At 60.8% G+C, this 11,915-nt stretch overlaps 2 protein-coding genes across 4 annotated transcripts in view; one reads left to right on the forward strand and one right to left on the reverse strand.

Moving 5' to 3' along the window:
• The window catches only part of TBC1D17 (TBC1 domain family member 17), an 11,893-nt gene extending 11,103 nt beyond the window's left edge, over positions 1-790 (forward strand). Inside the window, exon 17 of the mRNA XM_029924876.1 lies at positions 22-790. Coding sequence (XP_029780736.1) covers positions 22-275 — 254 coding nt within the window. The 3' untranslated portion in view covers positions 276-790. The remainder of the gene's footprint in view (positions 1-21) is intronic.
• Positions 791-1,047: 257 nt separating this feature from the next.
• IL4I1 (interleukin 4 induced 1) overlaps positions 1,048-11,915 on the reverse strand; it is a 34,941-nt gene continuing 24,073 nt past the window's right edge. Inside the window, exons 2-10 of one of the 3 annotated variants that reach the window (XM_029924872.1) lie at positions 11,283-11,408; positions 11,027-11,149; positions 9,024-9,168; positions 5,967-6,205; positions 5,247-5,359; positions 4,655-4,856; positions 2,922-2,990; positions 2,470-2,606; positions 1,048-1,983 (exon numbers count right to left, since the gene is read on the reverse strand). In XM_029924872.1, the coding sequence (XP_029780732.1) occupies positions 1,068-1,983; positions 2,470-2,606; positions 2,922-2,990; positions 4,655-4,856; positions 5,247-5,359; positions 5,967-6,205; positions 9,024-9,060 (1,713 nt within the window). In that variant the 5' untranslated portion in view covers positions 9,061-9,168; positions 11,027-11,149; positions 11,283-11,408 and the 3' untranslated portion in view covers positions 1,048-1,067. Of the gene's footprint in view, positions 1,984-2,469; positions 2,607-2,921; positions 2,991-4,654; positions 4,857-5,246; positions 5,360-5,966; positions 6,206-6,309; positions 6,345-6,593; positions 6,661-9,023; positions 9,169-11,026; positions 11,150-11,282; positions 11,409-11,915 lie in introns of those variants that run through there. The other 2 variants (XM_029924873.1, XM_029924874.1) reach the window with 2 other exon arrangements.

The following is an 11,915-nucleotide window of genomic DNA, read 5'->3' on the forward strand; positions in this document are numbered from 1 at the left end:
CCCCCCCCCCCCCCCGCCCTGGCAAAGCCGCTGACTTCCGCTCCCGCCCGCCAACCCTGCAGGAGCTGCCCCACAACGTGCAGGAGGTCTTGGGTCTGGTGCCACCCGCGGAGCCCCGCAGCCCCTCGCCTCCTGCCTCCCCATTGCCGCTGTCGCCCACCCGGGCCCCACCGGCCCCACCGCCCCCCGAGGACACAGCCCCGCAGCCTGACAGCAGCCTGGAGATCCTGCCCGAGGAGGAGGAAGAGGAGGAAGAGGAAAGCGTGAAGTCTTAACACCACTGGGCCAGCCCCGCCCGGCACAAGCACTTTATCCAGCGCGCAGAAGCCGGGGCGGAAGTGTGCGAAGTGGGCGGGCCTCCCCAGCGGGCCGCCCGCGGCTCCTGATGAGCTGACCTCGTTAAACTGACCCCTCTCGTGTCCCGCGGGCCTCGTGTAGGTGAAGGAGGCTGCCGTCTTGGCGTGGACCTGAATGCGGAGGGGGTGGTGTCTTGTCGTTCCCTCGTGGCCTTGCTGCTGAGCCGATGCCTGATCACGTGGTCCCGACCCAGCCAATGAGACGTCAGAGGCGGCCCCTGGACGGGGCTCTTGGAGGCAGGGCTCTGTTACCCGCATGGATTCGGGGCTTTTGGAGGAATGAGGGGGAAGTGCTGGGCATGGCCCGCCACCAGGAGCTCTGCGGGGGCACATCCCGGACATAACCTAGATGGACAGGCCTGCAGAGCTGTTCACTCTAGGGACTCTGCCCACCAGCTTCTTGTTACGTGACAATAAACTCGTGTTTAACCCGCTGCCTGCCGGACTATTACTGGCATCAGGGCTCCTCTGGTGACAAGCCGGAGCGGGCACCGTGATTGCCATTTACCAGTGGCGCAAAGCAGTGTCCCTCTGGTCCCTTGTCTCCCCCCCCCTAGATGCCCCCCTCCCCCCCCCCCCCCAGGAAGGAGCAGGATGGCTGCCGGGGCTTCCAAACAAGGCGCAGCTCCTTCCACCGAGAAGGCTAACGGCTCTTTCCATGCACATCTGGGAAGTGACTGAACCACACGGCTTTTTCCGAAAATACATTTTTTAATGCCTGGGTCTCTTGCTGGTGTGCAGGGCGGTCATCCTGGGCGGGGCCGGAGTGTGGGTGGCACCACCCTTTTGGAACTCGCACCGGGGACGGCTGGGCTCCGGGTGCAGGAGCCCCTTCCGGTTGTCGGCCAGCAGGGACCCCTCTCGGCTGTGGATCAACAAGGCGGCGCGCAGCGCCGACTTGACGGCAGTCTCCACCCAGCCGTGCGGGTAGGCCGTGTGCTCCCCGGCGAAGTAGACGCGGCCGTAGGGGGCTGCCCAGTCGAAGTCCTGCCCATCGTCCTGCCCGTCTTCACGCCAGAGCGTCGGCGGCTGCACCACGAAGCCGCCGTGGCTGTGCGGGTCCTCGGCCCAGCGTTTGACGGCGCCGCTGCGGTCCCAGAGGCGGTACGCCATCGGCCCGTGCAGCGCCGCCACGTCGTCGAGCGCCACGCGCATCGCCTCGTCCTGGCTCAGGCCTGCGAAGGCGGCCGCCGCGTCCGACCACGTGTACGAAGCCAGCAGCAGCGCGCCCTCGCCCGGCGGCGGGTAGAATATCACGCGCGACGGGCGGACGGTGCTCGAGTGGCCGCCCTGGATGTGCTCGTCGTACCAGAAGGGCCGGCGGAAGCTCAGGTACACCTTGGTGGCCGGCAAGTAGTGCAGCGCGCGCAGCGCCTCCTGCCGCCTGCGCGTCAGCGGCGGCGAGAAGGAAATGCGCTGTAGCGCCGGCCCGCTCGCGGTCAGCAGCACCACGTCGGCGGTCATGGCCTTCAGAACCCTGGCCCCGCGCGAGCTCCCGACGTGCACGCGCACATCGTGTGGCCCCTGCGTCAGCGCCACGACAGGCGCGTGCAGCAGCACTGGCCCGGACAGCGAGCTCAGCAACGCGCGAGGCAGCAGGTCCCAGCCGCCCACGATTCGGCTGTACCTGCGGGCAGGCGGGCGCGTCATCCGGGAGCTCGGGCACTGCCCGTCCCCGTGGGCTCCTCCCCGCGGGCCCCGCCCTGCGCACTTGCCGGGTCCCCTCGGACCTTGCCCCTTCTCGCAGGCCCCGCCCACTCCGTTACCGGCGGTCGCTGGCACCCACTTGCCTTCTCCCCTCTAGCCCCGCCCATTCATCTACCCCCGACCTCGCCAGTCCCAGACATCTTCGGAGGACTGGGAAGCAGAGAACGCGCGATCCGGGAAAACGCGTCTCTTCTCTGAGCCTCGCCTTTCTCCGGGAACATTCTTATGTTCCTCTGAAGGACCCGGAACTGAAGGGAGCCTGCGGCCAGTCCCGAGCTGCGCGTCCCTCCGCCCCCTCCCCGTCAGTTCCCCCCCACACCCCAACGCCAATGGCCCCGCCCACTCCGTTTCTCGCCCGTATTGGCCCTCGTCGCCCCCCGCCCCGTCCACGGGCCCCGCCCCTCACCGGAGCCGGTCACTGAGGCAGCTGTGGGCTCTCAGGGCCTCGGCGAAGCTGAGATAGAAGAAACCGTCCTTGGACATCACGTCTCCCAGGAGCTGCACGGCCGCCTGGCTCAAGTTCCCCTCCCCGAGGAGGTATTCCTGGGGGACAGGTGCGGGCCCAGGTAAGGACCTAGGCAGGCTGCACCCACCTGCTCTGTCCCCGCTCCCATGTGGGTCCCTCCCAGGCTGAGCCTCCTGGTTCCCTGACATGACCATGAGCTTATTAGTATGGTTCTCCGAAGCTTAGCCGTCCAGATAAGGGAAGCAAGCCCAGAGAGGGGGCGTGTGCAGCCCTGGGGTCAAGCAGGGGGGCCGTGGCCTCTGGGATGCCTGCCTTCTGGCTCCAGGGCTCAAGCCCCATCGGAGCCCTCCTTGTTTAGGTTCTCAGACGGTGACGCCAAGGCCCCCACTCACCAGGAGGGTGTGCTTTTCAAACTTCTTCATTGCCTTTCTGCAGCCCAGTGTCTTGACATCTTTGAGGGCCTGTGGTGGAAAAAGGGGACAGCGCTGAGCCCCAGGGGAGGGACTGCAGAGGCCGGATGTGGGGTCCACGCCTGGGTTCTCCTCCCGCACCTGCCCATGACCAGCCATTTACCATTCTTGTTCAAGCCGCCAGGCCCTTGCCCATGCTGTGCCCTCGGCCTTGCCCCTCACTCTGGGAAGTCTTCCCTAGTTGTTAATGCCCCTCGTCCTCGCCCCCTGCCTTCAGCCCACCCTGACAGCGCCACGCTCAGCCCTATTGGGTATTGTTGGCCAGCACCTGTCCTAGGCTGCGAAGTGGTGCAGACAGGGAGCGTGTCTGTTTCAGTCAATGCCATGTCCTGGTGCTTATGGAACCTGCATCACTGTGGCCACAGACAGAAGCTGAGTCCCTTCTGCTCCCCCCCCATCAGCCCTGAGGGGGCTCCTCCCTGGACCCTCCCCTGCGCACAGCACTCCTGTGGCTCCCCGGGGCCCGGAGGCCCTCGGTCACCATCTTTTACGGCAGCTGTGGTTCTGCAGCACTATGTATGGTGCCGAGGCCACGCCCGGGCCGCCCCGCCTGCTGCACCGCGCCGCTGCACACCTGCCCTGCCTTGTCTTTGCCTGATACACGAGCGGCCGTCCTTTACTGTGCTCTTCAAGTCTGCCCCCTCCCTGGGAGCCTCGAGGCCGCCTGACGTTAGCCCTCTTCTCTGGCCCCCTGGCCGCGCCCTAGGGGCCGGGAGCTCCTCAAAGCATGTGCTCCTTCGCTCCCTCCCTCATCGTTCACCTGGCTTCTCCCTAGGCTCCCTGAACTGGTCCGTGCCCTGGCCTGGACTCAGTGCCCACCCTGGTCCAGGAGGGAGATGGACAGTTAGGAACTCCCAGAGGTGGCCGAGGCCGGCTCCTCCCTGAGAGCACAGGGAAGGCTTCCTGGAGGAGGGGACACAACCTGATTCTTGGGGGATAAGCAGGGTCCCCTGGGTGGGAAAGGGAAAAGGCTGCCAGGCGGCGCAGGAAGCAAGAGCAAGGGCATCGGTGCAGGATGGTGAAGGGCATCGTGGGTAAGGAGGAGAGCAGGACGGGGGTGTCTGGCCCCTGTGAAGGCTTCGGAGGACAACAAACACTTCTCGGAGGAGAGAAGATGAGGTCAGAGGGGTGAGAGAAACCAGGCCACTCAGGGCTTGACCCTGGGGCTACGGTGCTGGGGAGCCATCAGGGGCTGTGAGCAGGGGCCGGAGCGGGGTGAGAAGCCTGAGCCAGGGCAGGGCCCGCGGGGACAGAGGGCCGGGAACACTGCAGGAGAGTCAGGGGGCAGGTAGGATGGGGCTGGGGACTGACTGGTGGTGGAAGGGGGAGGGAGGGAGCTAGGACAGCACCTGAGGGTCCGTCTGCCCTGTGACTAGGGTGGAGGCGATGGGGACATTGGGAGACGGGGAGCATGAGTGGGGTTAAGGGAAGATGCTGAGCTCGGTGGGAGCCAGAGGGTCCTGAGGTCTGGCCGGTGGGGGGGCACGGACAAATGTCTGGGCCCCCCAAGATGGATGGGGAAAACGTCAGGCTGCAGACCAAAGCTTAAGCCAAAGGCCTTCATAGAATCTGAGGCTGTCCGGACAGCGTGCGTGAAAAGGGGGCCAGAGACGGAGGGCGGTGGGGTGTGGGGGACGGGCCGCAGGGCTGCCTACCTGGTTGAGACCCATCTGGTAGATTTCCTCGGGCGAGTGGCCCTTCTCCCCAGGGCGCAGCTTGTACCCCAGCTTCTCGGGCATCCTCTCCACCACATAGTTGCGCAGCTTCAGGTTGTTGACCTCTATCCACGTGTTCTCATCATACTGAGTGAATTTGGTCAGGTTGAGTCCCAGACTCTTGCAGAGCGCGTGGAGGATCCTGGAGGAGCCGGAAGAGGCTGGTGAGGGGTCGGGCGAGGCAGGGTTCGGGGCAGTCGGGGCCCCTCTCCTCAGGGAGGGTTTGGGGATGGGCCTGAGTCTGCTGGGGGCTGGCGTCACCGGTGGGGGCATGACCGGAGCTGGGTCCAGGAACGAAATGGGAGCGAGGCTGGAAGGCTGAAGGTGTGCGGGTTTCCGATCGTGTTTGGAGCCGGAGCTGGCTTCCACTGGGGCCCAAGTGGGAATGGGGACAGAGTCTGGGTTGGGTCGGGGCTTGCCATGAGGAAGAGACGAGGTTGGGGGAGGCAGAACTGGAGCTCTGGCTGGCCACGGAGATCTGAGCACCTCAGGGGCACAGAGGTGGGGCTGGGGGAGGCCTCGCCTGGCTCACCTGTGTGAGCTAGGCATGCGCATGGCTCCCAGCTCCCCAATCCAGCCTGTCTTCCGGTCCCGGTAGGTGAGGATGCGGCCTCCAATCCTGTTGTCTGCCTCCAGGATGGTGACCTGAGGGGTGGGGATGGGGACCACCAAGCGGGGCCCTTCAGCTCCTCCCACTGACCCCCATCCCCACAGCAGCCCAGACCTAGACTAGAGAAGGACCCCCTTCTTCATGGAGAAGCCGGAGGAGCTGGTGGGAGAACAGACGTCCTGGCAAGCGCGCACAACAGGGCAGTTTCCTGCTTACAGCTGGAAGCCTGCAAGCCAGATTGCAGAGGAACTTCCCAGCTTGGGGAGTGGCGGGGTAGGGGGGGATTTCTTCCCTGCCCAGAAGTCCTGGCCCAGCCCATTCTCCTTCTTGGGCTTTCAGTGAGAGGGGCAGTGGTTAGACCTCAGGCAGTTCTCCTTGAGTGGAGTTTCCATGGCCACCGACACAAATCCCCCCCACCCCGCCCCCGCAGGTTGGAGGACATTCAGAGGGACTTCCCTCAGGAATGAGACTGTGGGGCAGGCGAAGTCCAAGGTCTCTCAGCCTCCCTGCCGGTTTCGTCCCCAGACCAAGGGGGAGAGCACCGCTCCTCTCCCCCACCTCCTACCAGCCCCTCAGCTGGCATGTGGCCAGGCCCCCTGCAGCAGGAAGGACTCCAGGTAGACTGCAAGCAGCACTTCTCACCTTGTGTCCGGCATCACTGAGCACCTTGGCAGCTACCAGCCCAGCCACACCAGCACCAACCACAATCACCCGCTGTGGCTTTGAGGTCCGATTGAGGCCCAAGGTCACAACGTTGAGCAGCACCTCATAGTCAGGATCATGCATACATTTCTCAAAGGGATCTTGGCTATGGGAAGTTTTCCAGTCCAGGGAGGCCACCAGGCTGACAAAGATGGAGACCAGGACGAGGAGGTACCGGGCTGGAGGGAGGAGGATGGGGTCAGTGGGCAGGTCAGTAGGTGAGTGTGGGGAGAAGGGAGGGCTCTGTCCCCGCAGCCCTGTGCCCCATCTCCTGCTTACTTACCCGACCAGGCCATAACTCTTGGTGGGAGATGGTGTCTAGTTTGGAGGGGAAGCAAGGGCCACTGTGACAGGGGCCTGGGTCCCATCCCAGGCCCCTCCCTATGGCGACCTGTCTCTCCAGAGCCTCCACGTACCTCTTCTAGCAGTCACCTGTTCTGGGCTCACCTCTCTGCCCCCCTGACCCCGTCCTTAGCCTCCTCGTCTTTCTCTTTGTTCCCCTCTCCTCTGCCCCGTCTCCCCGTGTCTATTTCTGTGGTCCCAGTTTCCTGGCAGCCTCCCCTCTACCTTGGGCTCTCCGTGGAAGGAGCACCACCTCTCTCTCCCGTTGTTTCCAATGGTCTGCCCCCGCCGCTTCTTGGTCCTTAAACAATGAACCGAGCCCCGCCCTCCCCTCCCTTTGAGAAATCTGCGGTGGGGGAAATGAAACTACTTTCCTTGGGTGTAGGGTCAGGTTCTTAGAATATAGTTGAGGCTGGAGGGGGTGGGCGTTGGGGAAAGGGGGTTGAGAGGAAGCAAATCAGTCTATTTTCTTCCTCTTGCCCCAAATAGTTCTGGGGCGTTGGAAGGCCGGAAGTAAACGCTCTGGTAAGCATGCTAAGGGTGCCTGGTCTCGGGGTCCCTGTGTCTGTCCTCCTCTGTGCTCTCTCTGCCTCCTTAATTCCTGGGGCAGGGGGAGGGGGGCGGGGCACGTGGTGGTCTGGCCTTGGGGCTGCACATTCCCTGTGATAGCCTCTGAGTCTGTTCCTGTGTCTAGTTGTCACTGTGCCCTGAAGGGCCCTCGCTGGCTCCAGTCCCCTCCCACATGGCTCCTCTGAGCCTCAGTCTCCCCCTCCATGAAATGGACGCAGTAGTGGGACTTGCAGGCAACGGCACAGTGGTCAGAGGCATGGGGTCGGGGCCAGCCTGCCCTGGGCCTGGGCCTGGTGCCTGCCTGTGTGGTTCTGGTCTCCAGATGTCAAGTGTGGGCCGGGAATCTAGGCCAGGCCTTGTGCTCCTTAGGGAAGTGCCGGCTGCTGTCACGGGGGGAGGTGGTTGTGGGGGTGGGGGGTGCTGACAGGGGTTCAGGGAATGGCCCCCCCTGCTCCCCAGCCCTGTACAAGCCGCAGCCCAGGATGAGTGCTCACCCTTCCCATCCCTGCGCTGAGAACGAGCGTGGCTCTCAGCTGGGGCTAGGGTGCTGGGGGCACCTTGGCAAGAAGGCCACTGGACCTTCCTCCTTAGCCTCCTCCACCTGTCTGTGGGGTGCTTTTCCCTGAGGGGGCAGGCCGTCAGAACAAGATGACCCGCCCCAAGGGGTCCCCACTCGTGGCAGCAGGGGTCCCTCCGCTTTTGGGGCTTTAGCTAAGGGGACACGTGGTAGGTGCCCTGAAGTGGGTGGAGGTAGAGAGGCAATTTCAGGGGCTTTTCTTGCAGCGGGAGGAGAGGGCTCCAGGGAGCTGGTGGCAGAGCTGGAGAGGTCCAGCCACGAGATGGGAAAACCCAAGCAGCATATCACAGAGGGATGTGGTTTGATGGAGAGTGGGGGCTGGAGGGGTATATCTGAGTGAGTCAGAAAACATATGATGCAGAGGCCTGGAAAGAAACACAATCAGCTGGACAGAGCCGTGGGCCTTGAGGCTGAATGCCAAGAAGCCAAAGGGCGCAGTCAGCAGAAAAGGCGGAGCCGGTCCCCCTGGTGAGCACCCTGAGCACCCACTGTGGCCCGTCCGGGGCTCCGTGCTGTGCGCCTCTGTGGGCCTCACAGCGCTGCTCTGGGCGGAGGGGAGTCTGGCGGATGGAGAGGGGGCTGGCAGAGGCCCCAGGGCTCCCCACGGCCTCGGCATGGGCAGGCCTTCCCGTCACAGAGCCTGCCTGCTTCCTGCTAGGGCCGGGCCTGCTCCATCTTGCTACCCATAAAATGACTATGGGTGTTTAGGACCATGTGCCAGATGTGTCTTACTTCATTTACTCCAGGCACAATTCTGACAGGGTGGGTTTAGCTGTCCCCATTTTACAGTGGAGAAAACTGAGGCCCAGAGAAGTCACCAGGTGAGAAGCAGCAGAACCTGCGTGTGATCCCAGCAGCCTGGCTCCAGGCCCGTGTTCTTAAGCACTTTTTTCCTCAGCAGGAGCTCAGGCCTGTGAACTGGGGGTGGGGTGGGGGCAGGCAGGGTCTCTGCCTCGGGGCCATCCTGTGCGTTGTAGGATGAGCAGCCTCACCGGCCTTTACCCAGTGCATGCCAGCAGCGCCTGCCCCTCAAGGCGCGACAGAAGACGCGGTCTCCAGACATTGCCAACCACTCCCTGGGGAAGGGGACACAAAATCACCCAGCTGAGAACCACCGGGCTATGCGACCAGATACGGCGCAGGACAGAGACCGGGTCCGGCGGCAGGAAGGGAGATACTGGCGGCCACACAGATGTGCAGGGGACAGGGCTGGCACCTACATATATTAACTTTCTCAGAGTCAGTTCCAAGACGACGAGGGGTTGCTACTAGAACTTTCCCTGAGTCTCCAAGGAGGGCAGGGCGTTGCCCAGGGGATGTCCAGGATCCCAGGGGGAAGTGGGGGCTCCAGATGTGGATCGGGAGGGGTGCAGAGAGCAGAGCACAGACTTACCCGAGGCCCTTGATCTGGGGCCTGACTCCTGGACAGAGTCCCCCTTCCCCCGGGGCCCTCCTGCCCCTCCTTCCCCTGTTCCAGAATCCCTGGGCCCCATGGGGGGGGCACTCACTGCACAGCTGGCTCTGGGGGGCTCTCTCAGTGCCCATGGCCTTTCCGGTTAGCCTGGGACAGAAGTCATCACGGGGCGTGTGTGGAGTCGGCGGGAACGATGCTGGCTTCGTCCCAATCCCCGTCAGACCGAAGGTGCCAGGGTCCTGGTGTGAAGTCAGAGCGGTTGGGAGGCCGCGAGGGCCGGTCCTCCCTTCGCAAACGCTTTTCAGTACGGAAATTTCAAACATACGTAACAACAGAGACTCAGATGCCGAACCCAAGGGCATCCGTCGCCCCCTGGTCCGTCTTGTTTCATTCGTTTTCTCCTTCCCCCATCGGATTATTTTACAGCCAATCCCAGACATTTTCTTATTTTGTAGGTAAATACTTCAGGATGTTTCTCGAAAATAGGGGTCTGAAAGCTTTTCCTGTAAATATTTGGGGCTATTTTGACAGAGACACTCTCTCTGCCGCGCCTATTGGTTTCTGCCCACCAGGGAGCCACTGCACGTATAAATGAATTGCTTGTGGCCGTGTTCCAATAAACATTAATTTACAGAATCAGGAAGTGGAACTGTAGTTTGCCAACCAACTTCTGCTCTAAAAATGTATGAACTCATTTGCTCTCAACAAAATAAAACGAAACTACAAGGGTGCCTGGGTGGCGCAGTCGGTTAAATATCCATCCGACTCTTGGTTTTGGTTCAAGTCACCATCTCACCGTTCATGAGTGTGAGCCCTGCATTGGTCTCCGCAGGGACAGCATGGACCCTGCTTGGGATTCTCTCCCTCTCTCTCTGCCCCTCCCCCTACTGTGCTCTCTCTCAAAATAAATAATAAAAGAAAACCTACAATGCCATTATCACATTTAAAAATGGAATTAAAGGGGCGCCTGGGTGGCTCGGTCAGTTAAGCGTCCAACTTTGGCTCAGGTCATGATCTCAGTTTCGTGGGTTCGAGCCCCGCGTCAGACTCTATGCTGACAGTGAGGAGACTGCTTGGGATTCTCTCTCTCTCAACCCCTCCCCCACTGATGCGCGCGCTCTCTCTCTCTCTCTCTCAACATAAACCTAAAAAATAAATAAAAATGGGACTAAACCAAAGTCCACGTCTCCCCGATTGTCTCAAAAAATTGACGTTGGTTTGAATCAAAATTCAAGTGAGGGCACAGTTTGCAGGTCAGTGATGCTGAGGGCGTTTGTCCATGAGCAAGTGTTACTTTTCAGGTTGGTGGATTTGGCATCTGTGTCCTTAGAACCAAGGGGTTTAATGTGACTCCACAGCCTCACACTAGGCCTGAGCCTGGCGGAGGAGCACCCCAGGTCTGGTTTCTGCCACGAGGAAATCTTTGGAGGCCATGGGGTTGAACCAGGACAGCGTCTGGACGAGTGTGCGTGTGCGTGTGCGTGTGCGCACCCAGGCGAGTAGTCATTGGTGCCGATGTGTGAGCGCTTTAGGGCAGGCACCAGGGCAGTGCAGGCGAGGTAAGCCCGGCTGGGGGCTGGCTGGTGTCCAGAGCCCCCCTGGCCTCTGAGCCTGAGGGATTTTGTTCCTGAAGTTCTGCAGAAAACCGCTGCCCTGAGTCTGAGCGCAGATTTTTCAAGCACCTAAGGAATTTCAAGGTTGAATGAGCACTGGGGAGCAGCAGCGAGCAGGGGCTGGCTCATACCAGCACACGAGAGCAGACGGTTTCATGTTCAGGATCTTCTTCTTGGATTGGTTTTGCAAGGCAGTCTTCAAAATATATATATATTTCTAATCAATCTCATTAAAAGCAAATTTAAATACTCAAAGCTCATCATTTCCCAATGATCTGATTGCATTTTTCTATTCTGTATATTCTTGAGGTGAATTCATTGCATCTAGATGGTGCATGTCAATTTCCCAAATTCATGCAGTGACTTCACTTTGGTAGCTTGAAATCAGCAGCAGCGGGAGGATTTACACCACGGTGACCGGGGTGCGCTACCGTGAGGCCCCCCTCCCCCTCCCGCCCCGGAGAGCCGGCGGCTCCACATTTACCAGCACACCACTGCTTGGGGATCCTTAGCTTCAACCTCCCCTCGGAGACGGAGGGTGCTGTCGGGACACCCGATCCTTCTGATGCCGTGCCTGACAGGAGGAGGCATAAACCTGGAGACGGGGCTGGGCCATAGAGAGGCGGTCATTTGAAAGGGTTTCTCTGAGGTTAGCAGAAAGCCATAGCCATGAACCTAACTGCCACTCTCACCCCTGAACTGGGAGAAGAAACGCAGGAATGGCTTACTGAGAGATTCACCTTTTTAAGAGCCTCGGATTCCAAATTTAGTCACCACACTGGCTGTCTTCATACTAATTAATGAAGAGGAACTAAAGCAGAGGCCATTTGTCTGGACTGGCAAAGCAGCACATCTGTGTTTTCTTCCTGGAAAGGGAAACTGGAATTACAACGAAGCCATCCTCTGCGGGGTGGCACCCGGTCAGCTGCTGAATCTGTTGCAATCTTGGGGATCCCTCCCTGGCTCCCTGAGGAAGACTTTTGGGGCCGCTTTCCCCGTGGCACCAGAGCCCTATAGCCAGCCCTCCCACATGGCCATCGTCCTGCTTTAGAATTGTATTTCAGAGTGGAGTGCCCAAGGTCCTTTGGGGCACAGGAAGAAAAGAGATGAAACTTCAATGTTTTCATTAAAAAAAATACAGCTCTGGGGAGCCTGGGTGGCTCAGTCAGTTAAGCGTCTTAACTTCAGCTAAGGGACTGATGTCACGGTTCATGAGTTTGAGCCCCACATCGGGCTCTGGACTGACAGCTTGGAAGTCTCGCTCTCTCTCTGCCCCTCCTCCCCTTGTGCTCTCTCTCGCTCTCAGAACTAGGGGTGCCTGGGTGGCTCAGACAGTTGGGTGTCCGACTTCGGCTCAGGTCATGATCTCATGG

Source organism: Suricata suricatta, chromosome 16 (assembly GCF_006229205.1).
Source record: "Suricata suricatta isolate VVHF042 chromosome 16, meerkat_22Aug2017_6uvM2_HiC, whole genome shotgun sequence".
Lineage (NCBI taxonomy): Eukaryota > Metazoa > Chordata > Mammalia > Carnivora > Herpestidae > Suricata > Suricata suricatta.